Raw genomic sequence first — 24,731 nt, forward strand, 5'->3', positions numbered from 1 at the left:
TTAAAAAATATACCAGAGGTTACACTAAAAACACCCTCCCAACAACACGTCCCCCCTTGAAATATGCCAATTACACGCAACACCTTATATTATGGGTTCTATGTTCTATGACACCAGCATTAAAAATGGGTTCCTCATCTAAAAGTCAGAAGTGCTATCCTTAATAGCCTGGGTGATAGTAAGGCTGCTTAAACAATACTCATCATTTATAGGACAAGTGATTTGTACTCTGCCCTTATTTATTACCTGGAACCAGTGACCTACAGAAATCAAAAGCTAATAAATATTTGTGTGACAGTAATTGACTCAATGTAAACTGAGGTAATAAAAAGAATCTGCCCACCTTTCCTGTTGCCGCTCTAAGAAGTTGCTGTTTCTTTTCAAGATCTTCTCTTTTAGCAGCAAGTGCTTGCTGTTCTGCATTCTCCTCTCTCCACAAGTAACTAATCAATAAAAATTACTGTCTTTAACTTTAAGAGCATTAAGATGCACTAACAGCATACAATTTAGAGTAAAATTCTGAAATCAAACTTGAATAACTTATAACTTAAAGACCATTTAAGAGCCAGTAGCTAGCATTTTTCAAAAAAAAATAAGGCACATTTTAGTCTATACTAACTTTCTTTCACTTTGTAATTCATCTTTCTTATTTTTCACTTCATAGTATTTTCTGTCCAGTTCTTCTACTCGGGCTTTGACTTCATTAAGATCCTGATCCAGTTTCTATGGAAATAAAAATAATTCAAATTAAAAATCTAATTTCATGCAAGCTAACCCACCGTGACAGAAAGCAGATCAGTTGTTGCCAGGAGATGGGTGAGGGGGCTATAGGGGAAAAAAGGAGGAATTACCAAGAGGTATGAGAAATCTTTTGGGGTGATCAGCAGGCTCATTATCGTAATTGTGGTGATGGTTTCACAGGTGTATACACATCAAAACTTATCCAATGATACATTTTTCATATATGTAATTTATTACATGTCAATTATGCTTCAGTGAAGCTATAGAGAACAAATTTTAATTTTTTAAAAACTGTCTAGACAAAAGAGCACATCATCAAAAATATAAACCATAAAATGAATTACTCTAGAAAATATTGCTAAAATGAAATTTGTTCATTAATGATGTAAACCTTACTGCGTCTATAATACGTACTGAAGAATATTAGAAAAATTACATTCGTAAAAAACTCAAGCACTGTAGTACACACTTTTCATATACTGCCCCCTCTGTACATCACAAACACACAACTATAACACAAGAGATTTAGGATTATATTGAGACGCAAGAGGCTATATTTTCAATAACGTAATCCGCACTGTGAAGTTATCTCTACCCAATATAAAGGAGAGAATTCGCCTTCACAGGTAGTCATTTTGATACCCTAAGGTGCGGCTGAAATACTGGAAAATAATGAACTTCAAGCCTGAAATAGAATAAATAAAACCTCTGACTGGAAAATCTTAGTTTGTCACCAGGCTCTTTCAAAAAGGAAGTTTGATGTTTCCAAGAACTCAAGACAAAATGCATTTTCTTTATTTCAGGAAAGGACATGTAGGTATCACAGCTGAAACTATCCCGTTTACCCAAATCAACCTGTGTTTGCTATTCCCTCCATAAAGTATCCTGCCTAACCAAAGCACATTGGACTCTCAGGGCCAGTAAGCGACTGTCTATTACTCTTGGTCACTGCTCCTACCAGTTGAGTTGTTTAGTGTTACAGAGTCAGTTCTGTTTGCTCCCAAATGTTTTTGTTTTGGCTAACTGTGATTACATTAAATATTAAATAATCTGAGAATATAAGTACAAAGAGTTGTTTAAAAATGTGATTTAGTTCTGGACACACTCAACGGTGACTCACTAAAAACTGAACAGGCAAATCAACTTTAAAAGGCTAGGAAGAAATGATTACATACATAAATGTATGTATCAATATATAATACGTACCTTTATCAAAGTAATTCAAAATGTCAAATCACAAAATCATTTATATACCTCACTTCATAAAGCATATAAATGTCTAATCATTATGTTGTACACCTGAAGCTAATATTGTATGTCAACTATAATTGAAAAAAAAGTCACAAAAAGGCAACACCGAGGAACTGGTACAGATTAAAGGACATAAGAGAAACATGACGACTAAATGCAATATTATCATCCTAGAGTGAATCCTGAATTGAATTCTATTCTCATCCAACTTTAAAGAGAACTGTATTTACATGTGTGGCTGATAACTAGGAAAGTCCCCTGGGAACTCCTATCGCTATTCAAACTCACAAGAAACATCTTGGGTTCTGCTTCAAAAGACTGGTACACGCTCTGGTGGGAGATATTGGTCATAAGAGAGACTGTGCATGTGTGTGGCAGGGAGAATATTGGAAATTTCTATACCTTCCTCTCAATTTTGCTGTGAACCCAAAACTGCTCTAAAAAAATTAAGTCTAAAAAGAAAGATTGACACGCAAACATACATTTATCTTTTTAAAATAAAATACTTAAGATATATAGATGGTTTTATGTACATAAATAACATACGTACATATTATATATAAAAATACATACACATACACACTCAATATATTAAGATTACATGCTTTTTAGTGGCTTTTTTGATACAGCAACCATACCAACTGGCACAGACCTCGTGGCATATGAGGGTTCCTTCTGGGTATGTACATATATACCCTTCTCGCCCTACACTGGTCCTACACACTCCCTTATCATTTCTATCATCCTCTAATCACCTATACTCTATAACCACACATATCACTTAAAAAAGCATTTCTCTCTCTCTCATTTTAAATGTGAGATCTTTTTTATTCTGGAAGCGATTTTATCTTCTACTTCAGTTTTTAAGGAAATACTAGCTAGACATGCATAGTAAATAATGATTACTTTAGAAAATGTTATAAAATCAATGCTTTAACCAAAAACCGTATTCTGCAGTTATTAAAACTAACAGAAAATTACTATAAAGTTATGTATGTTTCAAGATTTGTGTTTTACGTTAAAATGAAGAGTAATTAAGGTACATACTACCAATTCATAAAAATGCATTTCAAAATATACTCAATCTGGGTCTGCCGGGTGGCTCAGGTGGTTGGAAGCTGCGCTTCTATCTCCACATGAACCAGCAAGCTGCGCCCTTCCACAACTAGATTTGTGAACAACGGGTTGACCTGGAGCTGGGCTGCCGTGAGTGGCCAGTGTGAGTGGCTGGCAGCCAGCGTAAGCGGTGGGCAGCCGGCATAAGTAGCCGGCAGTCGGGGAGAGCTGCCATGAGCTGCCGAGTGCAGCCGGCGCGAGTTGGCGCCAGTTGCTGTGAGCAGTCGGCCACCAGCAACTGACTGGCTCAGCTGGGGAGAGCGCAAGGTTCATAATACCAACACGGGCTAGTGAGCTTCGTCCGCCACAACTAGACTGAGAACAACAGCTTGAGTCGGGGGAAGGGAGAAAGGTGAGGGGGAGGGGGAAGTATACACTCAATCTACAAGGACATTGATATGGGGAAAAAATCTTTAAAAAAGAGAACTACTTACCATATGCATAACATTAAATTGTGCTATTTTTTTCTGAATTACTACTGTCTTGTGTATTTTAAAAGTAGCATGGAAACTGTTTAAAATAAAACTTAAACAGGTAAAACTGTACATATTTATCTCTTTGGAAAGATGTTTACAAAGCAGCTATAGAAGTTCTTACATTATACTGCTCCAAATTTTTCTCTTTATTTGCCTCAGTGTCCTCCAAATCTTTATGTATAGCAGCAATCTGTCTTTTCTTATCATTAATAGCTTGATCCAAAGACTTGAGTTCTTTTTTAATCCACTTATCCCTTTCTTCTTTTGATGTAAACTGGCTTCCTCGACCCTGCTTTGCATAAAGGTCCGTTCTTTCCTGGGTAGCTTGGGCCAATCTACACAAGATAGAAGAGAATGGATTGAAGAAGAGAACAGAAAATAATCAAGTGTAACTGCAATCAATACATCAAGAGTACACAGAGACAACAGCCATTTTTTAAATTGCATAAAAAAAGGAATTAAGTACATAAAAAGCAACTGCTACATAACAGAGACTCCTGGGCTAGTTCTACATATTAATTTTACTTCGAAGTAAAATTAATTTTACTTCGAAGTTCTGCCCACACCATAAGGATTTCAGACAGAAAAGGTCTTCACTCAAGGTGTGGGTTAGTCACTAAATCTAGACAGTTCTAGTACTCCATCTCAGGAATTTTCAAAAATGCTCCAACTATATTTAACTATATAAACATTTTCAACTCCTTACTGTAAAAGACACTATACAAAGGTTAAAAGGCAAGACAAAACAGTCACGACATATAGAATATTAATGCCCAGATTACATAAAATAACCCTATACAACAGAAAAAAGGGGCAAAGAATATAAACAGGGAATTCACTAAAATGCACATTAAGTGGCACAAAAACATAACGCACTAAACCGTAAAATCAGCAAACCCTGGCAAGTCCAATCTACAGATAGATACTCAAATGTCTAGATATTAAAACAGCACTGAGTAAAAAAATAAAGTGGCAGAATGAAGCATACAGTAACATGTCATTTGAGTGAAAAAAGAACAGTCATCATGAGTATTTTAAAAAGCCCAACACACCTACCTATGTTATCTTAGGCAAGTGATTTAACTTTCTAGATCCTCAAGTTTGTCAAATTTAAAGTGGGGATAATGTAGATCTACCAGGGCCTTTGAGTAGGAAAAAACAGGCAATATACGTACAAGAATCCTTGGCCCACAGTAGTTGTTCAACATTGGCTATTACTTTGAAATGGGCATTTAACTTTCTTACCTATAACTATTTAGGTCCTATAGAGGAATTATGTATAAAGTTAAAAGTATTGGTGAAAAAAATCCCAGACCTAGCAATTCCTCGCTCTTCTTTTTCTTTTACACTGTTGAATTTAGGTTCTGTTTCTGCCAGTTCTTTCTGCTTTTCTTCTATTTTTTCAAGCAGCTTCTGCCTCTCTTTTAATAAACGTTTCTGTAAATAAAGCAAGATAAGTAAAAATGCGATCTGCTTTAAAATTTTTGCTTAACTTGTAAGTCTAGCATAAAATGTTTTCTCATTAAAAAAAAAAATTTGTGAGAAAACTGATTGCGACACAGAATTTTTCAATGTAAGAAACAAAGATAGTACTGAGTTGCTACTTCAGTATAAATTATTTTAATATGCCAAATATTTTATACAAATTCAAGCATGTACCCCGGTCACAGAAAGGACTCTCAGTTCTGCAATTCCTACTCATCTGAATCTTTGTCTTCCGTTGTCAGCATTTTAACTTACCCTTTGTTCACTATTGCCTGCCAACTCATCTTGTAAATCCTTGGCTTTAAGCTCCAATTTAGTCCTCTGCTTAATCTGTTCTTGTCTTTCAGCACTCAGTTGCTCCTTTTCCTCTTTCATAGCTGAAATTTTTGTTTTCAATTCCCTAACTTGGCGCTCAATATCCTGAAAGTTTTGAACAAAAATGAGTCAGGCAAGTAAAAGTACAACAGCAAAATTATGACACCATTAGTTTTGTCCCTTTGTTTTCATTTATACTTTCAGTACTACTCTGTCTTTTCAATACTCAATCCCAGTGACACCCCACTTAAAGTCACTACTCCGTAATTCTGATACAAAGGGTTCACTGTGGTCAAAAAATATGAGTTAACCTAAGTCTAATTTATAATCTTACCTCCATTTTATCTCTCGCATCCTGCTGGGCATCTCTTAATTGTCTGGATTTTTCTCCACTAGTCTCTCGCTTAGCAGAAAGCTGAAAAAAAAAACAAGCTACAATTTCTAACTCATTTTGTGTTTGTTTAATATTTCATAACATCTAGCGAAAGTTTTAGATATCTACTGAAATAATCATCCACTTGAAACATTTTTACAAAAAAAGTAATGGTTTTCTTTAAATAAGAAACTGAAGTTTTAAGTAACTACCTAAAAGAAACTTTTGTAGAAAACTAAGCAATACTAATTACAAGATGCGTTTTAAGAAGTTAAGAAAAAAATTCATGACGCTTTAAAGGTGGCTTTCCCTTATCCTGTATCCCTTATATTTCAGATACAACTACAGCAAGGCCAACACGGGCCTAGGCTTTTCCCTGTAGTAAACTGAAAGAACAAATTTGCTAACCAATAAATTCCTTAAGAGGTTTCTAAATTTTTGTTAAATTTCTATTTAAAAATCACTGAAAAATATGAGTTTAATATATTCATAAAAATAAAATTAATCTGAATTTAAGGGGCAAAGGTAATGTTACCTCATCAAGTTTGGCACGAGTCTCGTTAAGCTCCTGATTGTAAATAGTATATTCCAGGGCTCGTCTCATTTTATCCCACTTCTGATACTGAGCTAGTTCTTCTTTTTCTTCTTCTAAGGTATGTAATCTTTCTTCAATGTATTTTAACAACTCATTGATTTTTTCCCGTTTGCCCTCTTAAAAAAAAAAAATGGAGAGGGATAAAGGAGTTGAATAAATTTTTATATAACACTTCTCAAATATACCATAAATTAAACTTAATCTTAAGAAATATAGCACTATTTCTTTAATATTATGTGATAATGAAATCTAAAATACTACAATGATAATAAAGATACTTTATTATGAAAAGCAGCAGAGAACAAACTTACTTGGTGACACTAATTCTTCTTATTCATTAAGAAGGCCTCAGTTTAAGCTTCCTTTAAAAGCCAGTGTTCCTTCCCACAACATAAAAAAAACAAACCCTACTAACATTATTGGTATCACTGATACACAATTTATAATAATAGCATTATCTATAGCTACCATATAGTGAATGCCTACTATATTCCAATCATGGTGCTACTTTGCTCCTCTACTCACTACTACAAAATATGAAAAAGGACTTTACAGATGGGGAAACTTTGGACCAGAGATCAAGTCTAAAGTCACAATGTCAGTTAATTATGTCTATTTTGATTTTGAAACCAGGACTGACTCTAAGCTTTGACAGAACACGGCACTTGAAAAGCAAAGTAGGGTTGCCATAACAAATGTACTAATGAAGATTCTAAGTTCAAAGTTTTATGTTTACTTGCTCCTGAACAATTTTTTTTTTTTAGGAATACATCTAAATTTGTCATCTTTACACACAATGATGAGGACACTAGAGGCAAAAAGTATTCGATCTCCAGAGGCATTATTACCTCACAGCAACAATTCTTTATTCAAAGAAATAAATTATTGGAAATCTGAAACTTTAAATTGCTTCAAATTAATTTTCTCTCCATTCAGTACATAGGCAAATTATCATACAACATACTCGTGAGAGTACACAGAACTCCTTTCCACTATAACACAATAAAAAGTGATTCACAACAAAAAGAAATAAGATACAGTCACATTTCTTTTACCTGTTTCTTTCATTAAAGAGATGCTTTCTTCTTTTCGTTCATCATATACTCTAGTACCAGCTACTTCTCTTAATAGCTTTAGTCTCTGAGAATCTGGTGCTGTTGCCATCTGGTTGATCTAAAAATTTTAGAAAAATAATTTATTACAGCACTACAAATTGCTCTTTAAGAATTCTACCTTGAAAGGGTATTCACATGAGTTGAGTATGAGTTTGCTAATGTAATCTGTATAGTACATATACTACCTATGTAACTGTATCTCTTTTTACTTAAAATAAAATTTACCAAACAAAAATCCAAACAGAATTGACACATTCCTAAGTCTAATTTATGGGTAAAACTCTAATTTACAAATGATGGAGGAATATCCCACCACCATTTTTTCTTAGTCAGTATGACATGGTATAAAAAATGGCATCAATTCTAAAAAGAACAAAGTATTTTTACAAGGGGAAACTATTACTCACTATACATTTTTAAAAAACTATAATGATATTATTAAGTATTAAAAAATGGTATACTTAAAATTAGATAAAAATAATTGTCTCACAGAGGTAATGAGCAAAAAGCAAAAACATCTTTAAAATCTCATTTACAAATATATTGCAAAAAAATACATGACAGAGTAGTAAAATCTAATTACCATGCATTGCATGCAACTTTATATAAGTATGAGTTTAACATATTCATAAAAATAAAATTAACCACTAAAGGTAAAAAATACTATCATTGCAGTTACTCTATTTTTTTTACATAAAAAGAGAACCAGCTTTGAGCTAAGAAAATACTGTCTATCCAAGTATATACATCAAACAAATCACCCTTCAGGTCCTTATCATTGCATACTCCAATTAAGCATGTTCATTCATTCAACTTATTCACTTAAAAAAATATTTAATGGGGCCGGCCCGGTGGCTCAGGTGGTTGGAGCTCCATGCTCCTAACTCCGAAGGCTGCCGGTTCTATTCCCACATGGGCCAGTGGGCTCTCAACCACAAGGTTGTCAGTTCAATACCTTGAGTCCCGCAAGGGATGGTGGGCTCTGCCTCCTGCAACTAAGATTGAACATGGCACCTTGAGCTGAGCTGATGCTGAGCTCCGGGATGGCTCAGTTGGTTGGAGCGCGTCCTCTCAACCACAAGGTTGCCAGTTCGACTCCCACAAGGGATGGTGGGCTGTGCCCCCTGCAACTAGCAACGGCAACTGGACCTGGAGCTGAGCTGCGCCCTCCACAACTAAGACTGAAAGGACAACAATTTGAAGCTGAACGGCACCCTCCACAACTAAGATTCAAAGGACAACAGCTTGACTTGGAAAAAAGTCCTAGAAGTACACACTGTTCCCCAATAAAGTGCTGTTCCCCTTCCCCAATAAAATCTTTAAAAAAAAAAAAAATTAATGAATGCCTATAACCTATGTGCCACTCTGCTGGGCATTGGGAAAAGAGCACTGGACAAAACAGAAAAGATCCTGCCCTCATGAAACTCATATTCTAATAGAAAGACAGGAAATAAGCGTATCATAGTATAACTGCAATGACAAAAAAACAAAATAAGAAAATAAAGCATAGAGAGTTGGGGTGAAGGCAATGATTTTATAGATGAGACAGTCACAGATGGCTTATATGAAATGACATGAACAGAAAGCAAAATGACATAAAGGGGCCTGTGTTGTATGTGCGCAGGGAAGACTCAGATAATTGTTCTTTCAAACCAGTCTTCTTTTAATTTCTCTCTTACAAAGGTGGTCTTTTCAAAAACCTGTTCTTCTGGTATCACAGTTCCCCAAAGTGAAACACTATACTCTTCCTAATCACTTCTCCTGAATGCTAACTTTCCAATACATACCTAAAAAGCCTCCAATATGAACTAAGAAGTGGATATTTTAAAAAAATTTTCCCCTAGCCCCCAACCGCCCCCCCCCCCAAAAAAAAACACTACAGAAAACTTTAGAACACTGCAAGTATGTTCTAAGAAAAATAAATTATCTTAGTTTCAAGTAGTGTACGAGGAAACAGAACAAACAGCTAACGTATACAGCTACTAAAAACTATAAATAATCTCTATAAGGGAAAAATAATATGTAGCATTATAGGTTTCTAGTAATGTAAGCTTTTTATCATTTTAATTGTGATATACTAACATAGAATATTAATTTTAGAAGGTAATTTTTTCAAATGTGATTTTTACAGAATTTCTCATTATGATCATCATGACTTCCACAAAACAAAAATACCTTCCAGTAAAGTGATACAGGTCACTAAGAAAACAATCCACTTAAATAGCTCTGCTGAAATACTTCCATACCATTATGCAACGGATCAACGTGTATTTTGTGCTTTATGGCCACATACAAAGTTAACACTAACTTCCGTACAAAATAAATCAATGAAAACAAGACAATATAGTATACTTTTTTAACTTTTTTTTTAAAGAAGGGCACAGCTCACAGTGGCCTATGTGGGGATCGAACTCACAATCTTGGTGTTTATTAGCACCACGCTCTAACCAACTAAGCTAACCAGCCACCCCAATACAGTACATTTTTTATTCAATTTAACTACTAGAATCAATAAACCAATTCAATCATTCAACGAATATACTCAGAAAACAAATTCTATTTAAAAAGGACATAAAATTGTTTACCTTTCCTTGTTTAACAATATAATAAGGATTGCTTCGAGAAAAACCGGCACTTTCAAGAAGGTTCATCACATCATTTTTCCTGTGGATAAATATTGAAAAATTTTTTTCAGATAAAACAATTCAATAACCAAAAATGAGTACACTAACTCGTGAGTTAAGGAGCATGAGGGATAACAGCTATCTGTTCCATCAATCTCAAGAAATCTTCTGATTTTTAAGTTTATACTCTAAATACTGATTTGTTGAACATGAGGCAAATATGCCTCATGTTATGACGCAAATAGAAGAATACTTTTACTCTTCTGTAAAGAAATTGAAAACATAAAGAGAAATGCTTACGTGACCATTTTCTTGTCTAAGAAATACTGATCCTTCTTGGCACCAATAACTCTTCTAAGTGAAACTTCCTCTTTATCAATCTAAGAAAAAACGTAAAAATTCAAAGTTAATTTAAGAATAAAAGTGGAAAACTTTTTACTTAATAAGGTCATTTTAGAGTCCCTAACCATAACAATTATTTTGAAATTCCAATCTCACTAAAGATACACTATGAATACTCAATTCTTATGATAAACACAATTTTTCACAACAGCTTGCACATTCCTATTCATTTACAAGAATGTTCATTATAATTTTAAGCCAAAATTAGTATGTAAACTTTAGTTATTTTCTCATAAACTAAATTATAAAAGCTTAAGTACAGCTATAAATAAATGTTTCAAAGCCTGGGGAAAAAAAAATCAGCTGCAACTATAAAATTCTCAACATTACCAAAAATAAAAAAGCAAGTTACTCACTGGCAATCGGTTGTCCGAATTGTCAAAAATAATCTCCACAAAAGCAGAAATAACACGAGGACCAGTACCCTCCTAAAACATGAGATAAATAAATTTGTAATTTAAGTGGTATTTTCAAATTCTTTAAACAAATTTTGTTTAGTACATGGTAAGAAAAATTTCTATCAGACTAGTATATATCCCTCTTGCCAAAACAGCGAAGACATGGGATTAGGATAACAATGCTGCTCAAGCAAATAGCTTTTGATATTGAACAAAAGAATGAGAGCTACAAGAGATGTCAGTTAGGTCTTGTTCTACAGATCACTTTATTAGAGCACAAGACCCCACAGATACTTAATTCTACCTATTTGCTAATACCTAAAACACTTTGAGGCTTTTCTTTTTATAAACATCTTAATACTGGAAAGGAACCCTAACAAATCATATAATTACCAGAATTCTGTGGGTTTTTTTAAAAAGATTTGAGATAGTCTAGTGTACTTTTAAATCTGCTATGGAAACACACACATTTAACACGTGTCACATTTAGAACAATTAATGACCCAACCATTTACATACTAAGTCCAGATGATTTCCAGATTCTGAAAACCATTATTATGTCGTGGTTCAATACAATGAAGAATGATATCTAAAGAGATTATTCTTTTAATGCCAACCTGAGAAACCGAAAAGAGACTTTCTATAGGGAATTAGTCCAAATTACTGGGCTAAAAAATGAAATTTAAGAAGTGGGGTGAAAAATAATGCTTAAAAACAAAATAAAACAAAATCTTCCTACATGTGAGAGACATTGTTGAGATATATTGAGGAATCTTGCTTTCTGGTCTTAAAATTAATTATAAACCATATGAAACCAGGAAGATAAATTGCATTATTTTATTATAGTCTTATAATTTTTATCTTAAAATTACTTTAGTTCATTATTCATGATAATCTAATGAAAAATTATGACAATTTACTACAAATACACTGTCCTTCATACGGGAAAATGTTATATTCAAGTAAAAATACGGCTAAAAAGAATAACCTGTATGTTGTTTAGCTTGCAATGATTGCTTCTCTATGCTCCCACCTTAACTTCTGGTTCTGAGTCTCAAAACTCCTAATCCCGAATCTCAAACTCTTCTTTCTCCAGCAAACCTGATTCTAGAGCCTTACCAGACAATACCTTATTAAAGAATTTATATTTATATGGAAGACATATCCATGTATAGGTAAGTCCTACAATTTTCTTACCATTACATAAAAATTCGGGTTTTATCCTGCATTAATATAGCAGGCTAAATTTTACAGAATAACACTTAAGAGACTATATCATGTTCACAAAGGATATGAAACTTTAAAACTGATTTTCTTTACCAGATTTGACAATGTATTTTTAAAAATATATACAGCTGACCTTTGAACAACACAGGTTCTCAATTGACCTGTGCAGTTCAAACCCACGTTGTTCAAGGATTAACTGGCAGTTGGAAATCTGCATATTCGGAGGGCTGATTGTAATTACAATTTTAGACTGAGGGTAGTCAATGCCACTGTCCCTTAAGTTGCTCAAGGGTCAACTGTAGTAACATCAATAATGTCTTAAAGTAGTCTCACTCACATGCAATAAAGCCAATCGCTGTTCCGGACGAAGATGACTAAACTCATCACTGAGAACAAACTGAATTGCTAGAAATACAAAACAACTATTAGTACAGTTTAAAAAAGGATTTATGTCTCATTAATAATTTCCCATACCTTCATAGAATACAGTGTATCAGGTAATGAACAACCTGTTTCATACAGACAAAGGCAATGCAGAAAATTTGCCTGTACTTCAGACTAATCAGCTAAGAAATGATGCGAAAAATTTAACCTTTCACTGAACCATTTAACATTTAAACATTTACAGAAAGAAAATAAAAAGAAAAAATTGAGGTACAGGAAGAGACAAGCAGAACTAAGATCTATCTGTTGATCAAAGTATACACTGACTGGTAACACTGTATTTGCTTTCATCCACTAGACAAATGATACAAATCATTAACAAAATAGGATATATTCCTACAATATCATTAATTGGGTACTTTGTCAAAAGAAACAGAATTAAGTAAGAAATACAGGGAGATGTTTCAGATTCCCACCTTCTACTTCATTGCTCGCACTGCCCTTATCTTCAGTATGGGGCCATTCTCACTTCTATGTAGAGGCTTAACTGGACCATCCTGCCCTAGAAATGGAACTCTTTACTCAGCTATCCTGTTCCCAATCCACCTAAGAGACCTCTGACATTCTAAAAGTGTGTGTGTGTGTGTGTGTGTGTGTGTGAATGAGGGGTGAAGTTGGGAACTGGCTCCTATAATCACCTTGCGGGGGAGGGTATGGATTCAAACTGCCCTCATCCCCCTGAAGATTGTGAAATACTCCCTTCCACTCCAATCCCACTATCTCACCATCCCCCTCAAATTACAGTCACTGATGGAATATAGCATATCCTTTAGATTTGTGAGCAGACAGGATAGAACCTTTGCTCTTCTAAACCTCCCTTTTCCTAGCACTACTTAACTAAAAGGTTCAAACGTTTTTCACAGTCCAGTTCTATTAACATGTTTTTTTCTCCCCAGAGGATTTGTTAAGATACATATATATATGCATTTACAATATTTATATAGTTCACTCAAGTTTAAAAAGCACTTCCATATGTATTACCTCATTTGATTCTCACAACCCATCTAAAGTAGGCAGGACAACCATCTCTGTTCTTAAAGTGAAAAGAGTAATTCGAGAGGTTAAGGGTTTTGCCCAGTCTTACATAGCTAATTAATTACTAGGTATACAGAAGAACTCAGATCCTTACACTCTTAACCCTCTACACTAAACTACAACGCTGTATGAAGAAGTATTTCTTGGGTTTTATGCAGACATAACCTAAGAAAACCAATTTTTAAAATAAACTATCTTAAGATACCTAGGTCTTAATGTATTTAGAATTCAAAAAGCAGTACCTACCATAAAAAAAGTTACTTTTTCCAGATCCATTTCTGCCCACTGTAAAATTTTTAAAAGGATGTTATTTTGTATAAAAACCAATAAAATTAAAACTTTATTGAAAGTATTAGAAAATTTATAAACCCAAGTTTCTAACATAACATCTTAATATTTGAAATATAACAACAATGAACAGAAGAAATCAATAAACAAAACAGCTTTAATCACCAATGAGTGCAATTTTTGTATAAACTTCAGTTTTTCCTTAAAGAAATTGACTTCATTGTTGATTCTTTTGCTCTTTCCCAATAGTTTAAAATCAATAAAAATAACTAAATATACTCCCCAGCTTTTATAATCCTTACAATGGACATTGTTTTAATTATATATATAATAATTTCTTAACAATTTCAAGGTTCACATATTGCTAACACTTAAACATACTTAATCATTTTAAATTCTCAAACTATTCCCACGTTAAACTATTTATGATCAGCCCTATGTATAGTTTAATAGACTCACAAAAGTATAGACAACAATAAGGCACTGTTTTTACTACCTGAATTCAGAAATAAGCAATTCTACACACAAAAGGATTTCAGATTTAATGAATTCACTTGAGTTTTTGTTTAGCAAAATTTTCACTAAGAGTCATGAACATCTATGCCATTCTCTTAGTCTGGACCAAAATATGCTGTACAATTTAGCCCCAAAGTTATCACCTTTAATGAAAAGTAAATCCTAAAGAGATCATTTACGTCATTCCAGAAATAAAGTGTTTTTAAAAAGAGGCATATGACAGACACAAAGACCAGCTTGAAGGGAGTTTCCTCTGGCTATATCTACGACAATATGAGCACCAAAATAATTAGATGAATTATAAATCAGTGCTGGGGGGAATAATCCATGAGTCCATACACATAAAAAAAAAACACAAAAAACAAAAAAAGAACAGCTAAGGAGGGAGGGCTCTTGCCTGTAGAATACCAATTGGTAAATGTGAAACAACTGCTGAAAATGGAAAATTATCCTTTTAAATCATCAGAATAAAGGCAAGAATATCAAGGGATGCTAAATCTAGGGAGTAATTTTTATAAGGAGCACGATATTTGTATGGTTCAAAAGTATCTCCCCATCCCCATATTATTTATTGGTTGCAAGGGAAAAACATTAACTATACAGTGGAAAAATTGGACAACACCTTGACTGTGATCAAAAGTAACATCAATAAGAGGGATAAGTAGATGAATATCATGTATTATTTCCAGATGTAATACCCAGAGAAGGACACATCATTTATGTATTTTTAAAAAACGATGTTATAGAAGACAAAGGTTGTGGAAATGGTCCACATTAAAGGAGCCTAACCAGATACGAGAACTAAATGCAATACCTGATCCTAAATTAGATCCCGTACTGGAAGAAATAAAGCTACAATGAGAAACAAACAAACAAAAAAAGCTATAAAGAACATTTCTGGGTCAATCAATGTAACTGGAAAATGAACAGATTATGGCACTGATGTTAAAATTATTGAAGTTGGTAACTATACTGTGATTATGTAAGAGAATATCCCTATTCTTAGAAAGTACACATTGAAGTCTGAGGTAAAGGACTATGATGTACATAACCTACTTTAAGAAAAAAAGAGTGCAAATGATAAAGCAAGTGGAGAAAATGTTATAGTTAAGTAGATCTGGATAAAGGATATGTTCATGAGTTTTCTCTGTACTGCTCTTATTCGTGCAATTTTTCTGTAATTTTGAAATTATCTTTAAACCAAAGTTTTAAAAGGTAACTTACTAAAATTACAGTTTGAACCATGCTCCATTTATAAATAAGTGAAAAATCTTTAATTTCCCTTTAAGAATTACTCCTACCCATAGAGTGAAATACTATATAATAACTATAAAGATGTTGAATATTTAATGATTAGATATTCAAGTTTATTCTGAAAAATAGCAAATTACCAGGAGATTACACTACAAATCCATTTTTATTTAAAAAGGCGTACTTATATAGATGTATACAAAGCCTGAAGGGGTACCGAGGTAGACCCAGATTATAAGTGTCCCCAGATTCACCTGCCCCAACACAGGCCTTGGCTGCCTGTGTACAGAGAGGCTCAGTCTCCCAACACCTCAGGTTGTCTGAGCTTATCCTGGAGGTACATTCAGGTCAGATCTGTGAAAACTCAAAGGAGGCCATAGTTCCCCAGCTACTTCAAGCGGGTTGGTTAGTCCCCAGAGTAATACAATCTAAAAGCATAGGAGGATAATGCCCTATGTGATAAAGTCTGATCAGTGAGAAACAGGAGCCAGCAGACAAAATCCTCTCCACCCCTTCTCCATCTGACCTTACCAAGGCATGGAGGGTTCTCAAAGTCTGTTTGGAAGTTACCCAATGTGACCAAAACTCAACTATGTCCTCTCTACAAAGCTGTGATCAGCTTTCCCACTCAATCTTGGCCCTAAGACTGCATCCTCCCATTAAAGCCTTAGTAGCTAAGCAGGCCTTGGACTCTGCTAGGAAACCAGGGCTAATACAAGTATAGATTGTTAAAATTAAGAATGGTCATTTCTAAGTAAAAGGATTACAGTTTTAATTTTTTTCCTTTTAGGTTTTATGCTCTTCCATAATATTCTACAATTAACATATATATATATATATTTCTTTTGTTAAAAGGCTAGAAAAAAGGTAACCTTATAAAGGTATACGTCTGGTATATTCAAACATTATTCAAGCATTCAAACATAAGCAAAGAGATATTTGCCTTCAAATCTTGTTTTCTTAAGGGTCAAAATCATTAAACAATCAAAGTGGTATGCTTTCACAGGATATTTTTAGGGTCAATTTCAGTCCACACTACATTTGGTCTTTCTTACATTATTTTATATAAGTACCTGTTTTTAAAATGTTAAACCAATAAAATCATATCATGTTTTGTTTTTCAATTAAAACAAAAGAACACTTAATTTCCTTTGTAACCATGACTATTAACAATCTGAATGTTGCAACCAAAGTACAGTAGTAAAACAGCTGTCGCATAATACCGTAGCTAAAACAAAAATACTTGATAGGCCTTATAGACATAACTTAATCATCCGAGGTAATGATGGTCTTCATTTTAAAGTTCATTTATAAAATTATACAATTGATATACATGCTTTCCTGGCATCTAGCAACATTCGTTCCATCTATCCTTTAAAAATTCAGCAGAACATCAGAAAGCATTTGCTGGCTGTATCAGCAAAAGGAAACATTATCATCTGAAGAAACTACAGACTAAATATTGTATTGTAGGGCAATCACTACTAATTAGCGCTTTATCCTCACACATTTGCTTTCTCATTTAATCTTTCCAATAGCCCTAGAAGATGGGTATCATTATCTACTCTTTACAAATAAAAACTGAAGCCCCCTCAGCTAATAAAGTTTGAAACATACATGCCAGAACTGGGATTTGAATCGCGTTTGTACTGCTTTGTAGTTTACGCTTTTCTCACCTTAGACGTTATGATAGGAAAGAGAAAATCTGAGAACAATGTAATTTGTGAATAACTGATCATCTTTGAAATGAGGCAATAGTGAGCATTTCAACTAGGAAATAACACATCGAGAATAGAATAGGTCAAACACTAAATTTAGTGTCATTCACTATAAACTTAAAGCTATTAAAACACACACACCGGAGGCAACTCAAATAAAAATGAGTACCTTACTACTCTCCACGTATTTTAAATATATAAAATAAGCAATTCATCAGTGCGGATTAAAAATGAAGTTATTTCAAAAAAAAAAAAAAATGAAGTTATTTCATACAGTAAAATAGAGTGCCAAAAAAAGTATACACATTTTAAGAAACGAAAACTGTGTTAAAACTGTTAATACTCAATGTGTACCAATAAAAAGAGACGAATGCAAGTCACGTCTGACTCCTGCAGTTACAAGAGGTGCTCAAAGGGGTTCCCATCAGCGTCCAGACACTTCTTGTCTGATTAAGGCCAACGCTGAACAGTGTCCACTTGTGTACATTTTTTTGGCATCCCCGGTACATAACGCAATATTGGGAGATCATGCTTGTCTCCTTAAGCCTAGATGTAAGCAGAATTTCAATGACTGTATAGATTTAAATCTGATCCGATAAACCACGAACACTTACCGATAACATTGTGTTTTGAACTGAAGGGGTCGACAATTGTTTGATCTCTGTAACTTCGAAACCCTTGGATAATCACCTAATAAATACATAAACAAATGAGGTTTTCAGGAACACACACAAAGACACGGCTTCAAAACATTTTTCGTTTGCGCTTCTCCCCTTTCTGATTTCCCCCGTAACGCGGCGAGACAGGAGAAAACTTCCAAGTTCACAGGAGAAAAACGGTTTTGGAATGCGGTCGTTAAACACCTCCGACCCGTCCCCCTCGCCAGTGTTTCTCTGTTTTCTAAGGAGTTTTAATTGGTAACGAGTCAGGGGGGTCCCGAAATCAAACGCGAAGGTCACTGCAGACAGCTCTGCGAAACGCGGAGCCGGGCAGCAGAGGACACGCGAGGAGGAGGCAGCCCGGCCGCAGCTCCGCCGACCCCGAGCGCGCGAACAGCAGACGTCGCAAGGACAGTGATCAGAGCCCCGACGTCCCACGGAGAAACTTTCCCCAACGGCGGGGACGGGTTCATCCCGGCGCTGGACCCCGGCGCGGGAAGACCCCTCTGACAGCCGTGAACGACGGCAGGAGGCGGCGCTGCCCGTCCCGCTGGAAGCGTCCCCCGCCCTTCCCGGGCCAGTCGCGCCGGAGCAAGGACCCGGGTGGCAGGCGCCCCGGCCTGGGCCGCAGACGAGCCCCGCGGCGGGAGAACGCGTCTCCCCGCCCCACGCGAATGGCCCGCGCGGGGCTCTCCTCGCCAATCAACGCAGCTCCCCGGCCTCCGGCGACTCCGCCGCGGCCCTCGGCCCGCAGCGCGCGTGGGCCCGGGCCCCGGCCTCTCCCGACCCGGCCCACCCCGCAAAGCCGCCCCGCGGCCCTCCCCACGTCGCGGGGGTCCTGCCCCTCAGACCAGCACCCCGCACACAGGCCTGGCTGCCCACGGGCGCCCCCGGGGCGGGCCTCTCCCTCCCCCGACAGCCCGCGTCCAGCCCGGGGCCGCTCAGCCCCGAGAGCTGCGGGGGCGCGCGGGGCGCGTCGCGACACCCCCGCCGCCAGGAGCGGTGCTCACACTCCGGGCAGGGGTGGGGGGCACGCACAGGCCTTACCTGCTTTATGTACATGTTTCCCCGCGGAGAAGCAACAGCGCGACGGCGGGGTCAGGCGAGGAGCCTACGAGACCCCTCCCCCCAAGCGCCGCTCGCTCCCCTCCAGCCAAACAAAATGGCGGCGCCCGTGGAGGCGGAGTCCGCGCCTCGGACGGCACCACCCTCGCTTTCCTCACAAAGCGTAGGGGGAGTCGGGGCCCAGTGTGCTCTTTGCTTTTGGCAAAAGGAGCCTTCTCCGGCGTCTGTCGGTGGATGTCGTTTGAGGCCTCAATTTGTAGTTGAACCTTTCCTGAGACGGAGTCGACACTTCATTCCGAAACGCCTCGATCGTCAAGTGGGGCCGTACGCCCTTCGGTCGCGGAGGCAACGGTTGCGTCCACAAGGGGGGAGAGGTTCGGCGCCAAAGCCGCGGGTGAGAACCCGAGAGCCAGTAAGCGCGCGGGCCGGCGGCCACGTGGTCTCGGGCTGTTTAAAAGCGCGGCCCCCGCGCGGGCGGCGCGCTGCTGGGGGCGGCGGGAGTCCGCTTGGACAATAGCAACAAGCGATGTGTACAGGATTAATACATATATTTCCCCACATCCTGAAAAGTTCGTGCTAGTGGCAACCCTAAGGGACTCTGATCTGTATCAGTCTCAGGGGAAGAACGTCTGGTTAGAAATTGCATCTCTGGGCCTCTGTAAAATGAGCGGCCACTGAGCCATTCAAGTGGCTTGGTCCTCCGCGCCCTTGGTGCTGCTGGGGGCGGTTGCACCGCGAATGACTTCTAAACTGTACTGTTTCTAAGAGCAGCCTGCTAACTTCTCCCTGTCCACACCCCTTGCTGCTGGTCGAGTCCCTTATCGACACCCGATCAAATCCCATCCTGCCCTTGACTTAAATAAACGAATGACAAAGAACCTCTTTAAACGTTTCTCCAGGATTAACGTCTCCACATTGTCAATTTCTAACAGGGATTTTAGGCCTCTTACTGCAGCAAAGTTTTTTTCTTTTTAAAAGCAATTTATTTGACCTGACTCTGCTAGACTGAGAGCCAAGTTACAGCTTCTGAGAGGCAGGGCAGGTCACCTCGGTGAGCTTCAGGGAACTCACCCTTTTTTTTTTTTATTGGGGAATGTTGGGAACAGTGTGTTTTTCCAGGGCCCATGGGCTCCAAGTCAAGTCACTGTTTGCAGTCTAGTTGTGGAGGGCGCAGCTCACTGGCCCACGTGGGAATCTAACCGGCCACCGTGGTGTTCGGAGCCCTGCGCTCGAACCAGCTGAGCCAACCCGCCGCCACTGCAGTCAAGTTTTAAGCCTGCATTTCCTAGCCTATAAAATGAGGATGACAAAATCACTTCATGTTTATAGTTTAAAATAGGATGTACAGAATAATCCTATTCAATTGCATAGATATATAGATGAAAGGACGGTCACTAAAACGTTCATGGTGGTCTTCACCGTGATGAGATTTTTACTTCCTTAGACTTTTCCGTATTAAATGGATCTTATACAATTAGTTTATATGATGTATACAGACAGAAAAAAGGATCAGTAAAAACCGAAAATATAAAAAGGTGATTTTTGAGAGAATTTAACACGCTTATTTATATTTATTGTCTGTCCCTTTCTACCGTCATACAAATTCAAGAGAAGGGACTTTATCTTGTTCCTGCTGGTTCTTTAGTAACTTGTTCCTAGAAAGTACTCAACTTCTATGAAAGAAAAAATGCAGAATGCACAATACCATAGTGCCTGACTCATTCATGCCAGCTATTGGTATTTAAAGGCTCTCCATGGCCCCATCCTATCCACCTCCCATCCCTATGGTAGTACCATTCTCTTCTAGGAAGCATTTAATGAACATATGGATCTCCTTTAGCAGGGAGGAACAGTTCATCACACTCATGCCCTATCTGGGGGCAAAGGGACATTCCCAAATGTGATTGGCACCATGAAATGGACAACTACTACTACAGTGCCTGGTGCTCATTGTCAAGCAAATGGATACTGCAGGCTTTTTACATCAAAACATCCAGTTAACAGCATGACTTCCTTCAGTTTTCCCTTTTCTCCTCAACCCCACCTCTGAATCAACAGGATCCTCAGATGCACTGGAGGGGATGGGAAGAGGCACTGATCATAAAGTCTCTTTAAGAACAGGATGTCTTGAAAACCCAAAGCACAGACACACAATAATCATAATTCCTTATATTTGTGTAGTTCTTTATCCCCTTCAAAGTGCTGTCCTGTGTATGACTTCATTTTTCTCACTATCGTGTTGTGAGGAACAAGGGTACTTATTATTCTGCATTGAACTGGAAACCCTGGGGTCCTGTGCTGACTCCATCTACAAATTTCATGACTTGGGGACACACCGTTTTTCTGTAACTAAAATGGGACCATTCTGTGCCCTTCCAACAGCAGAGACAAGCATTGCCTCAATATGGTGGCATGAGCAGGCTGAGGGCTCGACTTTGGGAGTCCCATGTCACATCCCAGCTCTACCACTTGCTGGTTATATGACCTGGGTAAGATTAACCTCGTGGCACTTCTGTTTCCTCATCTATAAAGTGGGGATTATAATAATACTTACTAAAACTTCTGTGCAGAGAAATTGAGATGATTCATGTAAAACAACTTGCACAAGAAATAATGTTAGCTAATGTTCATAGTTTATAACCAAAGCAGTAAGCCCTGGGAAAAAGACAACAAACAGCTAACTTGAAAGGTCAAGACACCAAAGGACAACTGACCAATGTTTCTGGCACTCCTTATTATTCATTCAACAGACATTTACCGACTAACTCTGGCATGAATGTCTGCTGCTGTTGGGAAGGGGAAAAAAACTTCCCTCTATCCTCTTAAGTAATTGAGGGGCCTTCAAATTAAACTCAAACTGACAGATTAGCAAGAAAAAAACACACAACAGATTTCAATCACGTACAGTTCACAAAGAAATTTGACTCAAAGAGGTGTTTAGAATTTGTAGCTTATATACCATTTTAATAGATGAAGGGGAAGGAAAGAAGGACCCTTATGGAAAAACAAATGATTATTTAAAAAGGGGGCAGAGAAAGCACTTAAGGGAAAACAAGTGACTATTATGAAAGATATGCTAGTTTTTGTCACAGTGTCTGTTTGGTTGTATATAGTGAATGTGGCAACATCTCACATCATTACAAGAGTCAGATTTCCCTGGGTGTTCCCAGGGAGGGCATTTATGACACTTGAGCTCTTTTGGAAGGCTCCACTTTTAGGCAGATAAGAGATTTCAGAACTCAAATATTTTCCCCTCAAAATAACTTTTATGCTACAGTGGCATATTCTGGACACCTCTAGGGTATCCAGAGTACTTGCCACTTCCAGGTCTGAGAAACGTGACATTACCAGTGTAGTGGCCCAACATCATGTTCTGCTCAACGATGAGATATTTAAGGACTTTTCAGACTATAGTATGACAGGATTGATGTGGCCCCAACATAAGACCTTGAATGTGAATTGCTGCCTGCACTGCAGGAATGCTCCCCTCCTTCCAGATGAAAATTAAAAAGAATGCATTTGCCATAGAGTGGCTGCATAAGTGTCAAAGGTTGTGTTGGTCTCTTCTAGTAAGGATTCCACATCCAATATGGCAACTGAGTTACGTCTTGCCTAAGTGATGTTAGTTCACTATCATCTGACAGGATCCATCTGGTTTTTGCAAGGACCTAACTGATTAATTAAAAAGGGAACGTAATGGGGACCACTATTCCTCATTTTTTATGCCTTTGAGAGTAAAACTCATCCCTGCCATTCTGCCCAAAATGGGGTACTAATTCTAATTTACTATCTTGGCTGGGTTCAAGGTAGTTTTAGGGACTTCCACTTGGCCTCTCCTACCCTAATGGCTCTTAGTCCATAGATCTGGAAACTAATGGGGGATTTCTGTCAGTCGCTAAGAATATCAGTTGCCGTGCCATGCACTCATGGGCCAGGGAAATGACCGTAAGATGAGTGTGGACCCGTTGAAATCAATGTGAAACAAACTTGGGCCAGGATTTCATTTATCAACTGGCCTTTGAACACCTCCATTCTATCAGGGGAGCCATGAATGTGTTTGCACTCCCCTGGTAACAATGTCAGCTCAGATCCTGTATCTAACAGCACTCAAAAGATCTGAATGTTCCCCTTTTCTCCCCAGGTTCAGTTGCTCTGAAAACCTTTTAGGGTCAGATTGAAGAAATTAATACTGAATATACTTAAGGAAGGAATATACCATCCTCAGGACCCAACCTCCCCGGCAATTGATGGGCTACGGTGTGAGATCTGGCACAGGTTTGGAAACTGGGTGAGGAGTTGTAATTTTCCATTGTCCTCTGCTTACCCGAGCTTAATCTAATTTGGTATGTAAGTGAAGCTCTAGCCTCAATGGATTCCTATCTGTCTCACTCCTGGGAACTACATGGTCTATTAGCCATAGCCACAGACCTCTAAAGGTCATAGACTTAAATGTTAGAGCTAAAACTATGAACTCCTAGGTGAAAACATAATAGTAAATCTTTGTGGTCATGGGTTAGGCAATGGTTTCTTAAATGTGACACCAAGAGCACAAGTGACAAAAGAAAAAAATAGATAAATTATACTTCACCAAAACTTGTGTGCATCAAAAGAAGTGAAAAGACATGTCACAGACTGGGAGAAGATATTTATGAATTATATATCTGACAAAGGACTTGTACTCAAAATGTATAAAGAACTCTTACAACTTAGCAACAACAGAAAGGGACAACTAACTCAGTTTAAAAACGTGGCAAAGCTACACTGTACACCTGAAACTAATATAAAATAATATTGAACGTCAACTATAATTTTAAAAAATAGTCATGGAATGCAAAGTACAGTATAGGGAATATAGTCAACGATATTGTAATAGCTATGTATAGTGTCAGATGGGAAGTAGATTTGGTGGGGTTATCATTTTATGAAGTGTGTAAATGTCTAATCACTATGTTGTTTTGTATACCTGAAACTAATAATAAAATAAAAATGAAATGAAATTGTTGTTTGCTAGAAAAAAAATGGGCAAAGGATTTGAATACACATTTTTCTAAATGGCCAATAAACTTATGAAAAGATGCTCAAAGGGTCGGCCCGATGGCTCAGGTGGTTGGAGCGCCATGCTCCTAATGCCCAGGTCGCCGGTTTGATTCCCACATGGGCCAGTGAGCTGTGCCCTCTACAGCTAAGATTGTGAACAATGGCTCTCCCTGGAGCTGGGCTGCCATAAGCAGCCAGAGGTGCACTACCATGAGCTGCTGTGAGCTGCTGACTGACAACTGGCGACCAATGGCCTCAGCTGGGGGGAGTGCGAGGCTCATAATACCAGCTTGGGTTAGGGAGCTGTGTCCTATACAACTTGACTGAAAAACAATGCCTTAAACTGGAGTGGGGGGCGGGAGGCGGAAGAAGGGGGAAAAAGGAAAAAGATGCTCAAGATCATTAATCATCAGGGAAATGCAAATCAAAACCACAATCAGATACCGCTTCACATCCACTAGGAGAGCTAAAATAAAAGACAGACAATAACAGGTGTTGGCTAGAATATGGAGAAATTGGAAGCTTCATAGTAATTGCTGGAGGGAATGTAAAATGGTGCACTCTCTTTGGCTGTTCCTCAAAAAGTTATACATAGAATTA

At 37.7% G+C, this 24,731-nt stretch overlaps 1 protein-coding gene across 1 annotated transcript in view; it reads right to left on the minus strand.

Annotated features, from left to right (window-relative positions):
* SMC3 (structural maintenance of chromosomes 3) overlaps nt 1–19,454 on the minus strand; it is a 33,942-nt gene extending 14,488 nt beyond the window's left edge. Inside the window, exons 1-15 of the mRNA XM_081074944.1 lie at nt 19,077–19,454; nt 17,985–18,060; nt 13,844–13,882; nt 12,456–12,523; nt 10,850–10,921; nt 10,392–10,471; nt 10,053–10,131; nt 7,408–7,525; nt 6,293–6,468; nt 5,719–5,799; nt 5,325–5,489; nt 4,900–5,021; nt 3,706–3,919; nt 620–723; nt 344–443 (exon numbers count right to left, since the gene is read on the minus strand). Of these exons, the coding sequence (XP_080931070.1) occupies nt 344–443; nt 620–723; nt 3,706–3,919; nt 4,900–5,021; nt 5,325–5,489; nt 5,719–5,799; nt 6,293–6,468; nt 7,408–7,525; nt 10,053–10,131; nt 10,392–10,471; nt 10,850–10,921; nt 12,456–12,523; nt 13,844–13,882; nt 17,985–18,060; nt 19,077–19,091 (1,509 nt within the window). The 5' untranslated portion in view covers nt 19,092–19,454. The remainder of the gene's footprint in view (nt 1–343; nt 444–619; nt 724–3,705; nt 3,920–4,899; nt 5,022–5,324; nt 5,490–5,718; nt 5,800–6,292; nt 6,469–7,407; nt 7,526–10,052; nt 10,132–10,391; nt 10,472–10,849; nt 10,922–12,455; nt 12,524–13,843; nt 13,883–17,984; nt 18,061–19,076) is intronic.
* Between the last annotated feature and the right edge of the window lie 5,277 nt (nt 19,455–24,731).

This window comes from Rhinolophus hipposideros, assembly GCF_964194185.1.
Source record: "Rhinolophus hipposideros genome assembly, chromosome: 15".
Classification (NCBI taxonomy): Eukaryota; Metazoa; Chordata; class Mammalia; order Chiroptera; family Rhinolophidae; genus Rhinolophus; species Rhinolophus hipposideros.